General features: G+C 38.5%; 2 protein-coding genes across 5 annotated transcripts in view; both read left to right on the top strand.

Moving 5' to 3' along the window:
• Positions 1–956: 956 nt before the first annotated feature.
• The window catches only part of Hexo1 (beta-hexosaminidase 1), a 34,924-nt gene continuing 12,034 nt past the window's right edge, over positions 957–23,846 (top strand). The window contains exons 1-3 of one of the 3 annotated variants that reach the window (XM_073987280.1): positions 1,296–1,343; positions 2,497–2,576; positions 19,126–19,367. In XM_073987280.1, the coding sequence (XP_073843381.1) occupies positions 19,294–19,367 (74 nt within the window). In that variant the 5' untranslated portion in view covers positions 1,296–1,343; positions 2,497–2,576; positions 19,126–19,293. Of the gene's footprint in view, positions 1,119–1,215; positions 1,344–2,496; positions 2,577–19,125; positions 19,368–23,846 lie in introns of those variants that run through there. The other 2 variants (XM_073987279.1, XM_073987281.1) reach the window with 2 other exon arrangements.
• Kdm4A (Lysine demethylase 4A) lies at positions 979–10,065 on the top strand. Of its 2 annotated transcripts, XM_073987283.1 has the most exons (3): positions 1,290–1,343; positions 2,546–2,576; positions 8,287–10,065. In XM_073987283.1, the coding sequence occupies exon 3, from the start codon at positions 8,367–8,369 to the stop codon at positions 9,867–9,869; it is 1,503 nt and encodes a 500-aa protein (XP_073843384.1). In that variant the 5' UTR covers positions 1,290–1,343; positions 2,546–2,576; positions 8,287–8,366; the 3' UTR covers positions 9,870–10,065. The 2 variants fall into 2 exon arrangements, with proteins under 2 accessions (XP_073843383.1, XP_073843384.1); XM_073987282.1 differs by lacking the exons at positions 1,290–1,343; positions 2,546–2,576 and adding an exon at positions 979–1,118.

Here is a 23,846-nt window from a genome sequence, read left to right as displayed (position 1 = left end):
AGTACCTCCCACACAAAATTTGGAAAAAGTATAGTTTAACAACTCCTCTCTGATCTTATTAATTTGTGACACAGCAGGTTGCACTTGCGGCCCCTGTTACGACGTTGTAATTTTTTTTCGTGGGAAAGTCCATACTTCCTGAGATAATGACCCAAAAAGGTCCAGAAAATCCTACCGGCACCACCTAAACTGGCTAATGTGTAAAATAACCCTTTAAGAGAGAAATCGATTTAGCTCAAACTTTGTAAATTGAAAAGTAAAATTGTAATATATTTAAATTCAGAAAATTAAGTACAACATATTTAATTATATAGTCTGTACGGAAAATATCCATAGACTAATAAAGAAAAAAATATTTCCTACAGATTTGTATTAGGTCCGAATATGTACTACATCGGATCACTCCTATGGGTACACCCTACACAAAGATTGGAAAAAATGCACTCGTCTTGGATCATTCTGAATTGTGTTGCAACATCTAGTTTTTTGCGGCCCTTTCCATCCTGGAAAATTTTCCCAACAGCTAAAAAACCTACAGAAGTATTGTGTTAACTTTTTTTCTTCGGGTACGTGGCTGAGGGTATATCTCTGTCGGCTCAGCTGACTGATACTTTCTTACTTGTTTGTATGTGATTTTACTCATAATAACCCATTTTGACAACTGGTATGAAGATCAGCAGTTTTTGGCATTATGCTAAGTTTACATTTACGAAATCCACTCGATTTCAAATGTCAATTCCATAGCTCAAACGTCAAATGAAATCTCATCTGGATTTCATTTGACGTTTAACCTATGGATTTGACAGTTGAAATCGAGTGGATTTCGTAAATGTAAACCAAGCATTACACCTTATTATTCCACCATGATGTGAACGTATCTTTAGTTGATTGGTTGTTCCTCCTCTTCTATTTTTATAAAATTGACAGCACTTATTGCATTTTATATTCTGAACGTCCTTCTTGAAACAGCTGTTTTTGTGTTTATGTTTTTTCTTTGTAGTGAAAAAAATAAATTTTCACAAAAAAATAAATGAAATAAAAAAAACAAACACTAAAATATTGCTACAAAAATCCATTTTTCGTGGATTGTAATAGTGACGCCTTTTTGACGTAAGAAGGTAAATCAAATTGTAAATTGTAGTGAAAGTTATGTGTAGTAAAGGACGATGGGGAGGGACATTATAAAATTAACAAAAATATCCGGGAACTAATATACTAAATAATAGTTTCGTTGCACCACCACGCCTTCCTACCAAACCAATGCCACCCCACCAATGCCGTAACAAGGCTGAATGGATTGTTACGTTTATCCAGGAGCGGAGCAGCATCAAATCGCACTTTTTGTACGGGAAGAAATATTATAACTTATTTAGTGTAGTTTTAAAGCTTTCGTGAAGAAGAACGAACTGCATACCTTTCCTTTACCGACAGTATTTTAAAAAATATGGAATTATTACCACAGATAGTGCTGTATAACTTTTGTTGGGTAAATGTTACTTCCCGAGATATGGGACTCTGAAATTCCGAAAATTCCCTTGTTGAAAGGCCTGCTACTTAGAGACCATTTTTAATTTGAACGAAAATGTTGTTCCCGTTCCCGAGATTGGCTCCTGCCCATAGGAGAAAGTCTTAAATCCCCGGCCGAAGATCGGCTATTAAAAGAAACTTAAGATAAATAAAAAATTGTGGAACTCCTTTCCTTTACCGACCCAACGCAGAAAATTATGAAAAAACTACCACAGATAGTGTTTTTTTATCCCGATTCCAACCATGTATTGCTTTTGTTGCGAAAATGTATACTTCCCGAGATATGGGCCTCCAAAATCCACAAAGGCCCTAGTCTAAAATGTTGGCAAACCACCGCAGAAAACTATGAACAAATTACAGGAGATAGGGCTTTTTACACCGAATCCAACGATGTATTGCTTTTGTTGAAATGTATACTTCCCGAGATATGGGCCTCAAAAGATCCACAAAGGCCCTAACCTATTTTTCTCTAAATAACAGGCCTTCGGCCGGGATTTAAGACTGTCTCCTATGGACAGGTGCAAATCTTGGGAACGGGAACAACATTTTCTTTTAAATTAAATATTTTCGTTGGATTCGGTGTAAAAAGTACTATTTGTGGTAATTTTTTTTATAATTTTCTGCCGTGGTTTGCCAACATTTTAGACTAGGGCCTTTGTGGAACTTTGGAGGCCTATATCTCTGGAAGTATACATTTTCGCAACAAAAGCAATACATGGTTGGAATCGGGATAAAAAGCACTATCTGTGGTAATTTTTTCATAATTTTCTGCGGTGGTTTGCCAACATTTTATACTAGGGCCTTTGTGAAACTTTGGAGGCCCATATCTCGGGAAGTGTACATTTCCGCAACAAAACAATACATGGTTGGAATCGGGATAAAAAGCACTATCTGTGGTAATTTTTTCATAATTTTCTGAGGTGGGTCGGTAAAGGAAAGATAAGCCAAAATTGTGAACTGCCGCTAAAGGAAATTTGTTCCGAACGAACTCTCATTTCTTTACCTTTATACCTAAAAGCATAAATTTCACTTGAAGCTCCTATGTGGTCGTGAGTTTGTTTTTATATTATTTATTAAATATTATAAGGCCTAATTTTTTTAGCCGCTTTGTTTGTGGCTTTTTTGTAAAACGACAGCAGAAAACCATTAGTGAATATATTTGAAACAATATATCGTCACCATAAATGCCCGAAGACGTAACCCACAAAACCAATACTTTACAGGAGAAGCAAAAAACGTTATAAAATTAAAAACTGTTTTACGGAATATTAATCTTATGAAGGCGAGTATATGGGATATTATCGATCATATACGAAGGGTAACAAGTAGTGAAACCAAAACCGCTGAATTGCTTAGTTTTGAGATCCTCCATTACAACAAAATCTGCAATATTATCCCATTTTCTTAAATGCCATTTTTTGAATAGGATCGTTGTTTTTGAACGTAGAAGCTTGAAATTTTGCCAGAGCATGTATTTTAGCTTTATGTATCAGATTACGTCAAAAAACGAATTTCCATTTTCATGTCGGTTACGTCTTCGGGCATTTATGGTGACGATATATATGTAGCATACATCTAGGCATAATGACGATTAATTTATAAGAATATAAAAATAATAAAATGAAATCCATATAAATGATATGTATTCTAGTACTCGTGTTAGACGCAGTTATTTGAGCTATAGGACCTAAGAAGATTCTATCGAAAATTTTTTTTCAATAAAATCTTCTTAGATCATATAACTCGATTTATTAAATTAATTAAAATACAGTTGAACTTCGATTATCCGTGAATCGATTATCCGGGAACCTCCATTATCCGTGATAGAAAAGAAATGTTGGACTTTTTTTCCATTTGTTCTATTTTCGTTATAAACTTCATTACCGGGGAGTAAAAACACACTTTCCAATTAATCTGATTAAGTAAACAAAAGGTAAACAAACGAAAACTGGAAATTCTCTATGTTCAAAAACTACATAAAATCATTGCCTCCATTATCCGGGGAAATCGATTATCCGTAATGCCTCCGGTCCTGACCATCACGGATAATCGAGGTCCGACTGTATCTCACAAATAATGGCATATGTACGACACAAAGCACCTTTTCAACTGCCCGCCAAAACTACTCATCTATCTCCAGTGGATCTGTGGCTGCCAATACGACCAGATTTAAAAAAGTATTGCAGCTAAATCAGCATTAAAATAATGCTAATAAAACCTAAAATAAATATTAAAATGCCAAACAATAATGCTAAATTTAAAAACTATATTGTTTAAAAAAATATATCCTAGCAAAATTTGAAGGAAGGGGTTCTATGCGATGACGTGATTTCATGGCATCTTTTGCATTGGTTCAAACGAATTCGTGAAAGATCCCATCTTTTCATTAGCATTTGAACCAATGCGAAGAAAGTCGTGAAACATCCGATATTTTCATCAGCATTTGAACCCATTTCATCGATTTTTCTAAATATATAAGATTAATTATTTACAATAGGCTTGATGTTGTCGGAGACCAACGTTGTTAAAACTTACTTACTTAGCTGGCCCATTACAGAACATTTGTTCTATAGGCCGAACTAAGAAGAGATCTCCATTCCTCTCTATTTGTTGCTTTGCACTCTGGAATACCGCGCCTTTTCATCTCATCATCCACTTGTTTGCGCCATCTATTCCTTGGCCTGCCAATTCTGCGTGCACCGCCATGTGGCATGTATTCATACGCCTTTTTAGCGGGTTCATCATCGCTCATTCTTATGATATGGCCTAGCCAACGCAATCGCTGCATCTCGATACGTTTAACTATATTGATGTCGTTGTATAGCAGATACAGCTCGTGGTTCATGCGACGTCGATATTCACCGTCAACGCAGATTGGTCCGTAGATCTTTCGAAGAATTTTTCTCTCAAACACACCAAGCACTGCCATGTCTGCTTGCGCAAGTACCCAGGCTTCGGAGCCATACATCAGCACGGGTAGTATCAGTGTTTTGTTGAGCGTTATTTTTGTTTTACGAGATGTGGCTTTGTTTTTAAACTGCTTACTTAAACCAAAGTAGCATCTGTTGGCCAATACAATTCTTCTTTTTATTTCACAACTGATGTCGTTTGTTGTGTTTACGGAGGTGCCGAGGTAGACGAAGTCTTTTACTACCTCAATATTATAGGAACCAACTTCCACAGTCGGTCCGAACTCAATGGACGCATTGCGCGTCGACACCATCAACTTGGTCTTCTCACCGTTTACCGCCAGACCCACTTTAGCAGATTCTCCTTCGACCTTTATAAAGGTATCAGTTACTTCTTTTACTGATCGGCCCATGATGTCTATATCATCAGCATAAGCAAGTAACATGTGGCTATTGGTGTAGATTGTGCCACTTCTTTTGACGTTTGCCTCTCGTATTACCTTTTCTAGCAGGATGTTGAAGAGGTCACACGAAAGGCTGTATCCTTGTCTGAAACCTCTTTTGGTACCAAACTCTTCGGAGAGGTTCTTTCCTATTTTAACTGAGGACCTCGTGTCAGTTAAAGTCATTTTACAAAGCCGGATGAGCTTTGCGGGAATACCAAATTCAGACATGGCTTGGAATACCTTTGAACGCAGCGGGCTGTCGAAGGCTGCTTTATAATCGACAAAAAGGTGGTAGGTGTCGATCTGCATCTCTTGGGTCTTCTGGTCAATGGTGGACTTGCCAGGTCTAAAGCCGCATTGGTATGGTCCAATTATCTCGTTGACCATAGGCTTTAGTCGTTCGCACAATATCCCTGATACGATCTTGTAGGCAATAGGGAGTAGACTTATGCCCCTATAGTTAGAGCATACAGTCTTATCTCCCTTCTTGTGGACGGGGCACAGGATACTCAGGTTCCAATCGTCGGGTACTCGTTCTTCTGCCAGATGGTGCTAACTAGCTGATGAATACACCTTATCAGCGTGTCGCCTCCGGTTTTGAACAGCTCGGCTTGTAAGCCATCGGCCCCTGCTGCCTTATTATTCTTCAGCCGATTTATTGCTGTCTTTACCTCATCTTGGTTGGGCGGTATACATTCAATACCATCTTCTGGGATTGGGACTGTAGTATCTTCGTCGTCTTCGCTGCTATTGGATACCAACAGATTTGAAAAATTTTCTTTCCATATCCTGAGTACACTATCTGTATCAGTTACCAAATTACCTTGCTGGTCTCTACAGGAGGATGTGCCTGTACCAAAGCCATCAGTTTGATGCTTGACTCTTTGGTAGAATTTTCGGACTTCATTCTGTCTCCTGTACATCTCGATTTGTTCACACTCCCGCTTTTCCATCTCTCTCTCTTTTTCCTGCGCAAACGACGTTTCTCCTCTCTCCTTTTTTCCCGATACCTCTCTCGTGCGCTACGCGTTGCTACGGATTGTAAAGTAGCCTTATATGCCGCATTTTTCTCTTCGGTGGCAGCACGACACTCCTCATCATACCATGGATTCCTTGGGTGGAGGTCTCTGGTATCCAAGTATGGATTTTGCGGCTGTTTGCATGGAGTGGGCAATGCTTTGCCATTGCGCTGATATGTTATCGGGATGAGGAGTGCTTTGATTAAGCAATTGGGCTAGTTGAGTGGAATATGCTGTGGCTATCTGTTGTGATTGCAGCTTACCGATGTCTAACTTTCGTGTTGTGTCTGTTCGTACTTTGTTTGCTACGTTTAAGCGGGTGCGTACCTTTGCTGCAACAAGGTAGTGGTCCGAATCAATGTTTGCGCCTCGGAACGATCGTACATCCAACACGCTCGATGAATGTCTTCCATCTATCACAACATGATCAATTTGGTTTCTTGTTTTCTGATCTGGAGACAGCCAGGTGCCCTTATGAATATCGAGATGCTTAAATCTGGTACTGCTACCGAACGTGTTTTTTGCCGCTGCGAAGTCTATCAGCCTCATACCATTGTCAGATGTTTCACTGTGGAGACTGAATTTCCCGACTGTTGGGCCAAAGATATTCTCCTTTCCAATTTTGGCATTAAAATCGCCTAGAATGATTTTAATGTCATGGGCAGGGCAACGGTCATATGTTTCTTCTAAGCGCTCGTAAAATATATCTTTGGTCTGTTCGTCCTTTTCTTCAGTGGGAGCATGAGCGCAAATAAAGCTGATGTTGAAGAATTTAGCTTTTATTCGAATTGCAGCAAGTCTTTCATTCACTGGGGTGAAGCTGGATACCAGATGTTTTAGTCTCCGACTAACTACAAATCCGCAACCAAACTCATGCTTTACGTCATGGCAGCTATAATACAGTGCGTCACCTTTAGGTGTTGTTGTGACGCCTTTCCCAATCCATCGTATTTCCTGTATGGCAGTAATATCGGTCTTGTACTTTTCAAGTACGTCTGCCAATGCGAAGACTGCACCTTCTCTATAAAGAGTACGAACATTCCAGGTGCAGATTCGCAGATCATGGTCCTTAAATCGTTTGCGGGGTTCGTCTACTTTAGAGGGGTTTGTTTTTCTTTTCTTTCGTTTTTTCATAGTAGGCTGTTTTTTCTAGGGGAGGTTTACTAACCCGACGCCCAAACCCAAGTTTTTAACGTTCTTATGGGTGAACGCGCGGCACATGTTAGCTCACTACCTTTAACGGGTGTTAAAGGCGGTTCCCCAGGTGACACCACGGGGAGGTCAGTGTCCACTTGAGATGAAAGAGGGACCAAGATAAATCCTGGGCTTTGCCATGTTAAAACCGGTCAGGACCGTTGCTTGGTATCTTCCATCCCCTACGTCACCCCCTGTTAAAACTATCATCGTAATGATAATTCATTGTAAAGGGTTGGTGAAAATGACATGTCAAAGCATTGGTGTAAATGACATGATTTGGATCAAAAAATGAATAGCACCTTTTGGATCCAGGCTCATATAAAATTCATCGATGAAGGACTCAATAAACTGTCGGTTAAATATATGTATGCACTACATCAGGTTGTGAGTTTGAGTCTTCAAGAAAACAGTATAATTTTCAAGGACTTCACGCCTTACGTCACGTAATCTCTTCTACCAGTGCTGTCGCACTATAAATGTTTTTTGTATGTATGTGGAAATAGTTTAGCAAGTCTTAATGCAGTGCCAGTCACTGTGACGCAAGCATATTGTTAAGGTGACGTACGTGAACAATCTTTATCTCCGCATACAGACATGAGTCAGGTATATATACTCCTCCATTGCGTTGTACTTGTATTCATGGATCACATCGGCGCCGCATAACGTACCACAGAACGATCTGTCCTGTTATATGATGTCTATAAGGTCACTTTACCTAAACCGTCGAGTAGGGAATACTAGGGTTATATGAAACAAAAACAAAAATTTCCAGACGATGTCGTCAGACTTTCTAAATTTTTCCCTACTGATCATTGCCTAAGATACAATACTGAAGCTTATGATATCGTTCCTTAGTACAATATTTTTGTTAAGAAAAATTCATACTTTTGGGTTCTACTGTGAACGTTTGAAATTGAAATAAATCTTTAAATGTGGTAGTCTCTGCTCTACTGTTGCTACATAGTTTGCAAGAAGTCTGTCTCTTCTCTCTTTCTATGTCCTGATCTAGTTTCAATTTAGTGTTTGTCCTGCTGAACTTTACTTTGCTTGTACATAAATTACTGGCAGAAAATAATTATGTATGTATAAAGACACTTTAAGTTACCTTTTAAAATTATTTTCTGCCAGTTTGATTGTTCCAAATAAAAGGGTGACCTAATTCTTCTTCATTTTCCCCATTGTTAACAGCAAACCCAGCAAAGCCGGCTTATTTTCCTGAACATAAAATACGCAACACAAAAAATATTAAAACACAATTCGATTGAAAAATGTCCAGCAATTCAGAAGATGGATGTCGCAAGAAAATACCACGTATAATGACATTTCGTCCCAGCTATGAAGAGTTCAACAATTTTTCAGCTTATATTGATTATATGGAGTCTAGGGGTGCCCATTTAGGTGGCATTGCAAAAATTATACCGCCACCGGAATGGAAACCTAGGTCAGATGGCTATGATATTGACAACATCAACATGACAATACCGGCACCAATTTCCCAGGTGGTGTCTGGCAAACAAGGAGAATACCAACAAATTAATGTTTTAAAGAAGTCCATGACATTGCGTCAGTTTAAGGAATTGGCTGAATCGGAACGTCATCAAACTCCCAAACATTTTGATTATGATGATCTTGAACGCAAATATTGGAAAAATGTCACATATATAGCACCAATGTATGCGGCAGATGTCAAGGGATCGCTGAGCGATCCCGATCTAGATGTATGGAATATAGATCGTTTGGAAACGATATTGGACTATGTCAATAAAGACTATGGCATAGAAATTGATGGGGTGAATACTGCGTATTTATATTTTGGCATGTGGAAGAGTTCATTTGCTTGGCATACCGAAGATATGGATCTATATTCAATAAATTATCTTCATTTTGGTGCTCCCAAAACATGGTATGCCATACCGCCAGCATATGGGCGACAATTGGAGAAATTAGCCAATCGTATTTTCTATGAAAACTATCAGAACTGTAATGCTCATCTGAGACATAAAATGACTTTAATCAGTCCACAAGTACTGAAGCAAAATAAAATACCCTACAACCGAATCACACAAGAAGCTGGTGAAATAATGATAACATTTCCATATGGTTACCATGCTGGTTTTAATCACGGTTTCAATGGAGCTGAATCTACGAACTTTGCCTCAAAACGTTGGATCGAATATGGTAAAAGGGCATCAATATGTCATTGCCGCAAAGATATGGTGAAAATTTCAATGGAGACATTTGTAAAACGTTTTCAACCCGAACGTTATGCTAATTGGTTGAGGGGAGTAGACTACGGCTGTCATCCAGAGGAACCGGAAAAAATTTGCCCAGCTCCACCGCCAACGATTAACAAATATACCTATTTGAAGAGAAAATCTTCTGAATGTTCTGAAGGTTCACAACAAAAACGTGGTTGTTCTCTAGCGCTTAGAGATGATAGCACATCGGCAAATTGTTTTGAATTGGAAAATACACCGGCTAATATTAATGATAATAATAACACAGCATTGGATAAACTTTTGTTGAAAAAAGTACCTACCTTGAAGTTGCATAAAATCGATTTAGACGCATCTTCTAAAGATGCACCACTAAGTGGTATGATGCCAAAGTTAATAGACTATAATTCTACTGCCGTTGCACAATTGCAACGTATTTGGAATGAATTACCATGTCCTGGTCCTGGAAAAAATCTTCTCACCAATGGCATTATTAAAAATACCAAACGTATGCGTTTTCAAACCAAGACCATACTATTGGATGACGAAGATTGAATGAAGAAATACGTATTGAGGATTTTGTTGTATTTTTTGAAACTTTGTAATAATTATGTTATATTTTTGCAATATTAGTACTTTATTTTGATATATTATTAAAATAAATAATAAAAAAATTAAAAAGAAAATAAAAATTATTTTTTTTTTAATTTTAATAGTTAGATTTAAAAGCTCAAAATTATCAAAATTAAAATAGATTTTTTAAAACAAATCGGGATACGCAAATCTAAATAAACTTATATCCTAAAGATTCGAAAAAAATGTTACTGTTGTATTATTGGAAAAATTTGTTATTTTATTGACCACAATTACGGTGCCGTAACATAACGCAGCTCTTGGGGACCGATGAATTAAATTACTACGTTATAGAGAAAATTCGTTACAGATAGATAATTTTGTGTGAGAATTCCCACTTGTGTTGTAAAAATAACTTCGTTATAGAGAAGCATTCGTTATAGAGAAGTTCGACTGTATTTTTTAAATACAATTTTTTAAATGTATTAGGATATTAAAAATTAACTTTAATTTCATATGTATTTCATAGTAAAATTTATAACTAATTTAAAATTTGTAATAACAAGTAAAAAAAGTATCAGTCGGCTTTGCCGACAGAGATATACCCTCAGCCTGTGTATATTGAAACAATTTTTTTCGTATGTACGTATGTATTTAGGGGGTTTTAAACATTTTGGGCGTTTGAACCGACAAAAATGTTGATAAGGATTAAAGAAAGAGTTACCGTACGAACAATTTTTCCGAAAAATTTTGAACTTTTGTGGGGAGGTAACTGAAGGAGTGGACCAAGCCATATCTTCAAACTTAAACTATGTTTGGACAAAATATTACTAAGGCCATATTTTGGACCGAATCGGCAGATCCGTTCGAGAGTTATCTTGCGCTCCAACCACTCACACGGTGTCATAGGGGTTTTTTGCAACTTTCATGCTATTTTCTCAGGGGCAAGTACGGACTTGCCCCTGAAAAGACTTGTACCGTCGTATGGAGGGCAGTGAATACAAGTTGTTGCAACAAAGAGAAAAGCGATTCGAGAGCAGGTCCTAATCTGAACTTATCCGAAATTTTGTGTGGGAGGTACCCGAAGGAGCGGACCGATTGAGTTCATTTTGGAAACTCATCTAAGTTTAGTAGATGTGCAAAGTATAGGCCAAATCGGTTACTTCCTTCAAGAGTTATCGTGCGCACAAATTTTCAGAATATTTTCGAACTTTTGTGGGGGAGGTACCGGAAGGAGTGGACCGATATAGCCTATCTTCGAACTTAAACTAAGTTTGGGCAAAATATTACGAAAGCCAAAGTTAGGATCGAATAGATTGATCCGTTCGAGAGTTATCGTGCGCACCAGCCAGCCAGACAGACAGACGGACGGACATTGCTCAATCGACTCCAAATTGTCTGAAACACATTTCGTCCAAACATACTTGGGGTCTAAAACCATTATTTCGATGAGGTACATTTTGCCCGTATGAAAGTGTATATACCCTCGTTAGCATAAATGCTGAGGGTATAATGAGCTTTGCGGGGATACCAAATTCAGACATTGCTTGGAAAACCTTTGAACGTAGCGGGCTGTCGAAGGCTGCTTTGGGGTCTTCTCCAGGATTTGGCGCAGGGTAAATATCTGGTCAATGGTGGACTTGCCAGGTCTAAAGCCGCATTGATATGGTCTAATTATTTCGATGACCATGGGCTTTAGTCGTTCGCACAATATCCCTGACACTATCTTGTATGCGATAGGGAGAAGACTTATGCCCCTATAGTTGGAGCATAAAGTCTTATCTCCTTTCTTATGGACGGGACACAGGATGCTCAGATTCCAATCGTCGGGTACGCGTTCTTCCTGCCAGATGGAGCTAACTAGCTGATGCATACACCTTATCAGCGTGTCGCCTCCGGTTTTAAACAGCTCGGCTGGTAGGCCATCAGCTCCTGCTGCCTTATTATTCTTCAGCCGGTTTATTGCTGTCTTTACCTCATCTTGGCCGGGTGGTATACATTCTTCTGGGATTGGATCTGTGGTATCTTTGTCGACTTCGCTACTATTGGATACCAACAGTTTGGAAAAATGCTCTTTCCATATCCTTAGCACACTATCTGTATCAGTTACCAGATTACCTTGCTGATCTCTACAGGAGGATGTGCCAGTTCCAAAGCCATCAGTTTGATGTTTCATTCTTTGGTAGAATTTTCGGACTTCATTCTGTCTCCTGTACATCTCGATTTGTTCACACTCCCGCTTGTCCATCTCTCCCTTTTTCCTGCGGAAAATTCGTTTCTCCTCTCTCCTTTTCTCCCGATACCTCTCTTGTGCGCTACGCGTTGCTATTGATTGTAAAGAAGCACCTTATGCCGCATTTTTCTCTTCGGTAGCAGCACGACACTCCTGGTCATACCATGGATTCCTTGGTGGAGGTCTCTGGTATTCAAGTACTGATTTTGCGGCTGTGTGCATGGAGTGGGCAATGTTTTGCCACTGTCCTCATATGTTATCGGGACGAAGAGTGCTTTGATTAAGCAGTTGGGCCAGTTGAGTGGAATATGCTGTGGCTATCTGTTGTGATTGCAGTTTACCGATGTCAAACTTCCGTGTTGTATCTGTTCACACTTTGTTTGCTACGTTTAATCTACCTTTGCCGCAACAAGGTAGTGGTCCGAGTCTATGTTTGCACCTCGGAACGATCGTACATCCAACACGCTTGATGCATGTCTTCCGTCTATAACAACGTGATCAATTTGATTTCTTGTTCTTTGATCTGGCGACAGCCAGGTGACCTTATGAATATCGTGATGCTTAAATCTGGTACTGCTAACTACCATGTTTCTTGCAGCTGCAAAGTCTATCAGCCTCATACCATTGTCAGATGTTTCACTCTGGAGACTGAATTTCCCGACTGTTGGGCCAAAGATATTCTCTTTCCAATTTTGGCATTAAAATCGCCTAGTATAATTTTAATGTCATGGGCAGTGCAACGGCCATAAGTTTCTTTTAAGCGCTCGTAAAAAATATCTTTGGTCTGTTTGTCCTTGTCTTCAATGGGAGCATGAGCGCAAATAAAGCTGATGTTGAAGAATTTTGCCTTTAATCGAAATGCAGCGAGTCTTTCATTCAGTGGGGTGAAGCTGGATACCAGATGTTTTAACCTCCGACCAACTGCAAATCCGCAACCAAACTCATACTTTGTGTCATGGCAGCTATAATACAGTGCGTCACCTTTAGGTGTTGTTGTGACGCCTTTCCCGTTCCATCGTATTTCCTGTATGGCAGTAATATCGTCCTTGTACTTTTCAAGTACGTCTGCCAATGCGTAAACTGCACCTTCTCTATAAAGGGTGCGAACATTCCAGGTGCAGATTCGCAGATCATGGTCCTTAAAACGTTTGCGGGAGTCGTCAACTTTAGAGGGATTTGTTTTTCTTTTCTTTCGTTTTTTCATAGTAGGCTGTTTTTCTAGGGGAGGGTTACTAACCCGACGCCCAAACCCAAGTTTTTAACGTTCTTATGGGTGAACGCGCGGCACATGTTAGCTCACTACCTTTAACGGGTGTTAAAGGCAGTTCCCCAGGTGACACCACGGGAAGGTCAGTGTCCACTTGAGATGAAAGAGGGACCAAGATAAATCCTGGGCTTTGCCATGTTAAAGCCGGTCAGGACCGTTGCTTGGTATCTTCCATCCCCTACGTCACCCTTTGGGTATACTAATATACAGAACAGCTGATGCCATACATGTTAAAAAGCAGATGGTCTGATGGCGAACTTAGGCATGTTACATACAAATGCACTAACACATAATACCCTTACCACAGGGTGGTGTAGGGTATAAAAATCATACACGAGTTTAGTTGTTTTTCTTTCGTTTTCATTTTCGTTCGGCATGGTTTGGTTTGGTTTTAGGACGCGCAGCTACCGTTGTTGGCAGCTACTTCACTCGGAGACCTTGAGGTCCATTGTGATCATCCTTAATGAAACTGTGTGTTGTGGTTGGACTATATGTGATGATGATAGATGCTGGACTATTGCGGATTTGTTGTGAAGTTGAGTGTGTAGGTGATGCTGTGATGATGGATGTGAGTTTATAGGTTGTTGCTGAGGTTGTGATGATGGATGTGTGCGGTGGTTGGTCTATAAAGATGAAACGGTGATTGGTAAGCATCAGATTTGTTGATGTAGAGTGGTTTTGGTGGGTTGGATGTGATGATGATGGATGCTGATTTATAAGATGGGTGTTGAAAGTGGTGACTGGTATATTCTGAAGTAATATACGGTGGTTGGTCTATTGCAGGTTTGTTGATGTAGAGTGGTTTGGTGTGATGGGTGCGATGAGTAATGGATATGGATGCGCGGCTGCTGTGATTGTGGCAAAGATGATGATGTAGTGGATGTGATGTGGGTGTGATGTGGGTGTGTTGCCGCTGAGGGTGTTGTTCAGTGTTGAGCCGATTTCTATCCCCCTGTGTGAAGGAGAAAGAAAAACAGTGATTAATTAGTTTTGTTTGCCAGCCATGTGAGATTTTTGGCGAATTGGTACAATTAGATGGAGTCTATGTCAAGGAAGAAAGTCAGAGTATTTATCTCATATCTACCGAAGAATCGATGTCTCCTTGTGAGTAACGAGGGGCATCTACATAGTAGATGTTCGACCGTCTCTGTTTCTTCTGGATCTTGACATAGCATACAATAGTCTACACTACTGTTGTCCCATCTAGAAGTTAGGGACCTGACCATGTTGTGACCATTAATGAGACCTACAGTGGTCTTTATCCCTAACTTATTTAGTGAGAAAAGAGAGTTGGTTCTATGCTGAGAATAGCTGGGCCAGATTGCCTTGGATACCTTACAGCCAGTTTCCATTTGCCACCTTTGCCCCGCCTTCTCAAGGAAGTAACCGCGAAGTTTCCGGATGTGGTAGCACTTTGGTGGTCTGATAGATGACTCAACTGGCAAGTCAGTCGATTGAGAGCCACCCCGTGCTAGTTCATCCGCCTCTTCGTTTCCCTTTATATCACTGTGTCCTGGAACCCAGCAAAGACCAACGAAGTTGCGTACTTCAAGCAGAGCGTTTTTGCAGTCGAGGATAGCTTTTGAGTTTATGGTCCATGACTTGAGAGCCTTAAGGGCCGCTTGACTATCGACAAAAATAGTCGCCGGTCCTTTAAGGATACTCCCAAGTTCTTTGACCATCTCCGCTGCTTTCCTAATTGCAAAAATCTCTGCCTGAAAGACACTGTAGTTATCGTTGAGTTTGAAGGATTGCTTAATTTGTGGGTTTTCGCAGAAGACCCCGGCACCTGTGCCATCCTCCATCTTTGAACCGTCTGTGTAGATGGCCAGACCGCCAAGAGTAGGGCTACCACTAGACCAGGCATCTCTGCTTGGGATTGTGACGTTAATTTGGTTGAAGTTGAGTACAGTGGGTATATAATCACTGATGTGATCGGCTCCACTGAACTCAAGTAAATCGGTGAAGGGGAAGAGGACCTTTGCATGTCCAGATCGTGAACACTGCCACATACCTGCCTCTCTATGCCTGAAAGCCGTCCTCGCCGCCTGAAAGTTGATAGTTGTTGCGTGTTGATGTCTATTTAGTTAAATTTGAATAAAAAAACGTTGAAGGCCCGCAGCGACTCTCCACTTCCCATCGGCAAAAAAAGAAAAAAACGGAAACAGTCATGCTGGGAGGTGTTAGGCAAGTGATGCCATGTACACAGTTGCATTGACAGAGGTAGTTCATAAAGTTGTACGTATGGCGAAAAGGCAACCATGTGGGGTCTATAGGCCTTCTTAGTTTGGAATACAATCATAACAAAATAAATGTCGGAAGGATAAGAAAATGAGGAAAATGTAAGCGTGTTTTCCGGAGTATAAAAGGGCCAAAATGGTTAAAATGGCTCTCATTTTCCAGAGTTGTGCCGCAGACGGTAATTGTTATCCGTTTTTTTTAAAGAAAGCGAACCCCCATTTTTTCAAATAAAACAAGCGAGCTATCGTGAATTTCATTTATTAAAAATATAGTTTTCTTAAACCCATGTTGTGGGCGATAAAAACAAATTGTAAGTTGGTTATATATTTTTGGTGCCCAGTTAGTGACGGTGATTTGTGTTTGTGTATTTATTTTAAGATATCGCCAAACAGAAATCGATGTCATTCACTGACCTCTCCGGCTATCTAAGCGGAGAGGTCAGCTCATTCCTTTCACAAAGAAGTATTGATGAGGTTGTTGTTTGCTAAATCCATCTGGACCAGTGTATGGGATTCCCTGGAGGAAAACGCACCGATCCAAAAGTAGTTTCGGTATGGACAATCCAGGTAAAAAGTAGCCAAAGTGATCTAGTCCCAAGCCCGAAAAACCGCGGCGCACCAAATCGTTGCCTAGAAATACAAAAAGAAAAAAGAAGATAATGAAATCCAGTAATTGCCAACAGAATGTTTATGAGTACAATGAATTTATGAAAGTTTAAAAAAAGGGCGACTCAATGCAGATTTTGTTTGTTTGAGAAAATGAAAAACCTATAATGAAATAATATCAAAACGTCTAACTAAAAAAAAAAACTAAATTTTGCAATTATCATTATTAACAATAACCTAGGTTAAGTTGTGCTGTTTAAGTGGTGTCTAATAAGTGTTAAGCGTAAATCAGATCTCTTTATTATTGTGAGGGACATTAACTCCAGTTTATTTTTTTGATTTTTTTGAGAGTAGGGTTACCCCAAACTATATGGAATTATTTCCAATTTTTCGAGATTTGCTTAAAGTTGTGTGGACAAATTGAAGTGTCTCACGGTCCCCCTAAAAGAGCTCTCTTAGGTAGGAAATCTAGTAGCAATTAGTGGCCTAAAAATTTGGCATCATTGGGTTCCATTAATAGGTAAGGGTAATCTGAACTAATTAATGCCTTCTTCATAGAAAACATCCCTCTTGGCGTTAGTGTTCCAAGAATTCATTTTTTTGTTATTATCGGCTATCTGTTAGATTTAAGGCTAATCATGATAAGTTTAATAAATTGTATTCCTGTTTGAATGTAATGAAGTAACTTGATGTTCTGAGTTCTATCTGTGGGAGAGGAGAGGTGAGTTTGACCTGATGTGAGTGTTTGAGGGAGGTGGGGCCCTTATAATGATGTTGTGTTTTTCCATGGATCTAAGGGTCAAGGATGGGCGGGCGAAGTGTGGGGGCAAGTACGTCAAGCTCCTTTGTTTCGAGTGGACTCGTGTTCGTGATCGTTTCATTTTTATGTTAGTGTAGTTATCATATATAATTGTTCGTCCCCTAGGGCTACTGGTGTATGGGTTGGGACCGCCCTGAAGATGGCCCCCCTGAGCTGACTGGTACCACACCGTAGCGCCGCTGTAGGTGGCACGTAACATAGTGATGTCCAGAGGTTGGAGATCAAGTATCACATTCAGGGCGGCTTGAGGTGTACTTCTAATGGCTCCAGAGATTAGCAGAGATGCGGCTCTTTGAACACTAGATAATTTGGACAGAAGTGCACTGTTCCCGAGTGCATGCCACAAGACAAGCCCACCATAGGTAAGAATTGGGAGAACCACGGTATCATACAACCAGTGTATGATCTTTAGTTTGAGACCCCAACTTTTACCAATGGAGTTCTTACAGGAATAGAGTGCCATAAAACCCCTCTTAACCCTCTCCTCAGTATTCCTTTTCCAATTTAAGCGTTGGTCCAGGATAACATCGAGGTATTTGGCTTCCGATGAGAGTTTTAGGGCAACACCGTCCAGCTCTGGTAGCGGGAAATCGGGAATTTTGCGCTTCTTCGTGTAGAGTACGAGCTCAGTCTTCGTTGAATTCACACCAAGTCAATTGGTGCGAGCCCAGCGAGACAGCTGCACTAAAGCACGCAGCATAAGGTCTGATATGGTCGACAAGAAATTGCCGCTTATGAAGATAACATCGTCAGCATAGGCTACCACCTTCGTCCTTAGTTGGTTGAAATTTAAAAGAATTTCGTTTATTACAAGGAGCCAGAGGAGGGGTGATAAAACTCCTCCTTGAGGCGTACCCCTGCAAACCTTTTTCCTTACGGAACTCTCTCCTAGATGGGAGTTGATGATTCTGCTCTTCAGCATTTCATCAACCCACCTAACAAGGATAGAGGAAACTCCTGCGTTAGTGAGCGAATTATGAATGGATTCCAGCTTCACATTGTTGAAGGCTCCCTCTATATCGTTCGGCATAGCGAAACAGGCTGTAAATATTTTCATATTTTGTTGAAAAAAAAAATCGCCCGATTTTTTACTAAAATATTTCGACAATTTAAGAAAATGTAAAGCTGTAGTAAGAATATGAAAATATTTTTTCTAAATTGGAAAGCGGCTAAAATTAAAAAAATAACAAAATAGCTTCGCTTTTAAAGAAATTACCATTTATTTGTAAAAATATGAAATCACTTTTTTCGAAATTAAGAAAAAATAATTTTGAAATTAAAAAATCGTCTTGGTGTTAAGTCCGGGCACCACAATTTTTGAGCTTCGCAAAAATGTTAAATTTGGAAAATATGTAAATATGTTGATACGTTTTTGAGAGACACGGTATAGCGATACCGCCCGAATCTAGTCTTTACAAGCTTCAAAATGATACCAATATTGCCTTGGTTGGCTCTGAAAATAAATTCGGGCGCTAGGGCTATCGACTGTAGATATGTATGTCAAAAAGACCTGTGATCGGGCCTTAAACTTGGCTTGTTCCGCGATACCGCCCGATATATCTTGCATTTAAGTTTAAAAATTAATGAATAATTTTTCAATATACAAAAATGTAAAAAGGCAAACAAATCTTCACAATTATTGAAACAACGAACTTTTATTTGTAACAAAGTGGCAAGCAAAATGAAATTTAATTAGAAAATATGTTTTTCATGCTACTGCTATCTTTAAACAAACAACAATTTTAAAACAAAAAAAAACATAATTCTCTTTTTGTTTCAACAAAACAAAAAAAGAGATATAAAAAAGAGTAAAAAACCAAGTGAAAAAAAAATAATAAAAAAAACCTATGCTTGAAGACGTTAACAGCCAAGTGGCAGTGGTCGTGTTAGAGTATCTCTTGTGGCTGGCTGGCTGTTGTTGGTTGGTATCTCATCATCATATGCCAGCCAATATAACAATACAAAAATGAAAAAAAAAAAAAGAAAAACAAAAAACATACCTTATTCATGTCTAAAAATAATTGTTGTATTTTTAAGCTTTGATTTTACTTTGTTTGGTTTTTGTATTTCAGTCGTGTGCTGGCATTGTTTACGGCCGCCAGTATCTTTCTACAGCCTTGTTAAAGTGCCTGCGTTAACAGTGAACAATAAACAACAACAACAATAACCATTACAACGAAATAGTTTTAGGCCATCGACATATCCCTCTGGTCTGTAACTCCACCAAAAGCAACACAAGCATGACAATTTTAATAACACTAACTAGTCTATTACTGGCATTAAATATTGGCATTTCATCAGGATCACCTGAAGAGTAAGTATGCAACAACAAAAAAAAAAAAAAAAACTTCTACACAAATATAAGTAATATCTTCCAACCATGGATGACTCCTAAAGTGTTTTGTAATTATTTCGAAATAAATTTTGTGGGTGCTTTGAACAAAATCCACGTCTTAGCCGACAAAGTAACTAACTAGCTGGCTGACCTTTCACAACAGTTTAGCTTTTATTGTTTATTGATTTATTTTCTAATCTCTTGATAACCAAGTGCAATGCCATTGACTGTAAGTATGTCAACAATTCAAGTGCAACTAGTCGCCAATATTGCCAAGAATTTATGGATTTAAATTCACTTAATTTTATCATTAAATTCAGTTCCAATATATCATTAAATCAAATAAGTTACTTTTATTATCGAAAATTTCAATTTCTTTGCAAAATGTTTGTTAGCTTTTTTGCCAAACATTTCATATTGTGGTTTTCAGTTTATCCGTAAGTCGTGTTGATTGAATTATTTCACACACACACAGACATTAATATCATAACCATAAAATGCTAATTAATCCATTGATTTCTTTAGTGAGCAACAAAGACGTATTTTTTATTTTGGCCTTATCAACCACTCACCCACTACCGCTTTGAGGTACTCGATCTGTCTCATATTCAATACCTGTTTTGCTTGACATCAAAATGAAAAAAATTGAAAAAGAAATGTATGCGGCGTTTATACTTTCTTTCTATTCTTAAAGTGTTTGAATACTAATGCACGGAGTGTATGAAAGGTAGAATAGAATTTTGAAACACCAATCACGAAGCATGCGCAACATTGAGAGCTGGTGTTAAGACAATTTTTCTTCATCCATGGATGGGGTCATTGGCTTCTATTGTTGCATGTGAATGTTGTCAACGAAGGCTTATAAGCAATAAAAAATACATACCTACATATATGGTTTGTATGACATTTACTTCGGGTTTCAACTGTCAAAAAGTTGTAAACGTAGAATATATTAAATTTCTGTACCAAATCGATGAATATCGGGTACACAGTGGGTGGAATTTGTTGATAAATAGAGAGGAACAATTGAAAGTAAATAACCAAGTATTCTAAACTAAAGTAATACCATAGACAGACGGCAGAGTTAATTTGCATTAAAAATTCCTTAATTTGAATTAACTTTTTACCCTGACAGACGATAGTTTCTGCATTTATGAAACAGCTGTTTGTGTTTTTTGTTTGTACCCAGCAGACCATTTCATAAAGTTTTACAAAAGTTCGCCAAAATATTCGAAACAAATATACTTTCTACCATTGACCTTTTCACCACGATAATGCAAAAATAAATTAAATTTATTCGCGATATTTTTGAGTCCTTTTACATTATATTATATAACTCTAAAGAAACATTTGAAGAAGATATTATTTTCGATAGAATTGGTATGGTGGGTAATGAAATGCTTGTGAAAATAAAAATTTTAAAAATAGATTTGATAGAAGGAGCGAAAAACGATTAGCTGCTAATCTATTCGAGAAAGACCACTACTTATTTGAAAGAAACGCGAAAATTTCTGATTTGTTTTCCTTTTTATTTTCATAAACATTGAAATTTGACAAAAGACAATTGATTTTCAATGCAAATTGTGTCTCAGACATGGCACAATTACCCAGGTAGTGGCATTGTAAAATTTTGAATATGTTATGTCAAAACTTTCTTAATGTTGTTGGGGAAATTACAACAAAAATAATTTTTTTATAAAGGGATTTGACTTTTCATATTCGTTCAGCTGGTGTGATACCACTACCTGGTAGTTCTGCCATGGTCTCAGAGCATGAATATGCTCTCTCTCCTACATGAATATGGGCTCTCTTTTACAGCATTGCTATATTGAAATACCTAAATTCAGTTCAAATTTCCTTTGATTTTGTGCATTAAGAATGTGGATAATGCACGAATTAATTTGAATTAATATGCCATTTAGATATGACACCATTAGCCGGAATCCAAAGCCAAAATCTACCAGATTTCCCATACAAAAATAAATCCTCCTATTGAGTGGATTTGTTTTAAATCTGGCATAAAGCCTCGTATACAACTCTGTTTTTTGCAACATGTTGCTAGAAAATACAAAAAGTTGCAAGCTGGCACAAGAAACAATGTAGATGCATCGGTGAATTGCTACACTAAAAATAATTTAAAATGTAAAAATTTGCAAACAAGGCGGAAAAATTAAATTTGTTTTGATGTACAAAGTTGATTTTAATCAACCAAGACTAATATTTTCCATGTCTAAACGATAAAATAATTCGTTTATTTATTTTAGATTGGCAAACTGTGATAAAATAATTCTTTATTTGCTCTTTAGTTAGCATTAGTAGCATAATGTGCTAACATTTTTATTATTAAGCAATACATTTGTAATTTGACGTATGTTTTTTGAGACAAAAAAATTCTTTTGACGTTTCACATTCGTTCAGTTGGGCTGATGCATCTACCTTGGTAATGGTGCTATGAACAAAAATCAGCTGACTGCCATTTAAATCCTCCAAAATGTATATCTAAATGCAATGAGATTTGTACTGGATTTATTAAATCCAGTCGAGGATTTATGGCCAGTCTAAATAAGCTATAAGACAGTTAATGCAAATTAACGTTGCCGTCTGTCTAGGGTATTACTACCTTAATTGGAATCTAGATTGTCAGAATAGTCCGTAAGTATCTCTTGTGCCAGACTATGCAAATTTTCATGAAAATGTTATGAACTTATGGGTAAGAAGCGAGAAAGCGCCTTCACTTCCGTTCTCACCTAAAAGCTAAAATAATTTCATGTGTTATTTTCAATGTCTGGCACAAGGGTATGATCAAGTTAATGCAATAATGTCTCCATATAGTTTCAGTTCAGTTGCAAAAGTGCAGAAGAACAAGTAAGAAAGAATCAATCAGTTGTGCCGACAGTGATCTGTATATGCAATACATCTGTCGTCTATAGGAGTTTTTTGGGTTTTGGATCAATTTCTCAGGAAGTATGGACTTGTCCCGGAAAAAATGTCCCATTGTACCTAGGGCTGCATGCATAACATGTACCAGACGAGTCCCATTTATTCAATATTCGGAAAAATCCGAGTCTGTAAGAAATTATGGAGCTTTCGGGCCATTATCTCAGGAAGAAAGGACTTGTCCCCGAAATTAATTGCGTTGCCCGCAAGAAGAACTTGTTGCAAACAATTTCACAACGAACGGAGACGAGCTGTTTGACTGTAGATTTACCAAATTTTGTGTGGGAGGTACAAGTTTTAGACCATATTCAAAATTGATCTATGCCTGGAATTAAGTTATGATCAATTCGGCTATTCCCTTCGGATATTATCGTGCGCACCATTTTAGCGAAAACTTTTAGGTGGGGTAGGTACCGGAAGGAGTGGACCGATATAAAATATTACGATACCCAAAATTTCAACCAAATCGGTTGATCCCTTCTACACTTGATGCCATAGAAGCTTTTACGCCTTTTGAGCCATTTTTCTCAGGAAGTGTGGACCTGCCCCTGAAAAATGTGTTCTGTCGCAATGGAGGCAGCGAATACAAGTTGTTACAACAAAAATAAAATGGAATCGAGAGCAGCTCTTAAACTGCACTTTTGCGAAAATTTGTGTGGCGGATATGTCTTACTGTCTTAGAGAAATATCGTGCGCATTTCGTCCAAACATACTATTGGTCGTATCAAAGTGTATGTACCCTCATTAGCCTAAAGGCTGAGTGCATAATTATAAAATTCGGTGTTCGGGTGTAGACCATCCGGGACACGTCGTATTGGGTGTCCGGCTGTAGATGATCGGGAACACGACATATTGGGTATTCGTTTGTAGATGATCGGGAACACGACGTATTGGGCTTCCGGCTATAGATGATCGGAAAACGAGATGATCTGGAACATGATGTATTTTGTGTACGGCTGTAGTTTTTCGGGAATACGATATATTCGGCGTTTGGCTGTAGATGGTCAGGAACGAAGGCCCAGTGGAACAGCTGTTATGAAGACCCTATGGAACTGCTTACCCAAAGGCCCTGTTTATATATCAGCTACTCCAACGAAATGGGCAGACCTTAACAAGACGTTATGACACCAAGGTGAAAGTTGGCGGATTTAGAATAGTTTTTTGTCCCAACCCTTGTAGCTTAATGCTTATGTGGCCTAAGGTATAAATTGAACGAGAATTATTTTCCATAAGTAGTAATTTTGTCACGTTACAGGTCCTAAACCGTTTTCTATTTTTCCTTGTTTGGTTCCATGGTTAACAAAAGCTCAGTGTCCGGTGTGCACAGCACAACATTTTGCCATGTTCCGACGATTTTGAAGATAGTCCTTATAGGCAACCTGTTGTTGTTGTGTTGTTGTAATAGTGTTTATTATACCGTGTGTCATTTTTTGAGTCATGAGACGGCAGCATGATAAAAGACCAAAATAAAGAAGACACGTGTCTCGGCGTTTCGTCCCATCACTTCGAATTTCGCGGTTA

The sequence above is a fragment of the Musca autumnalis genome, unplaced genomic scaffold (genome assembly GCF_047663935.1).
Source record: "Musca autumnalis isolate F117 unplaced genomic scaffold, ASM4766393v1 scaffold_4, whole genome shotgun sequence".
NCBI lineage: Eukaryota > Metazoa > Arthropoda > Insecta > Diptera > Muscidae > Musca > Musca autumnalis.
This window is presented reverse-complemented; position numbering and strand designations above follow the sequence as displayed.

Coding starts and splice junctions, on each gene's coding strand:
- Kdm4A (XM_073987282.1), top strand. CDS start 8,367: ATGTCCAGCAATTCAGAAGATGGATGTCGCAAGAAAATACCACGTATA.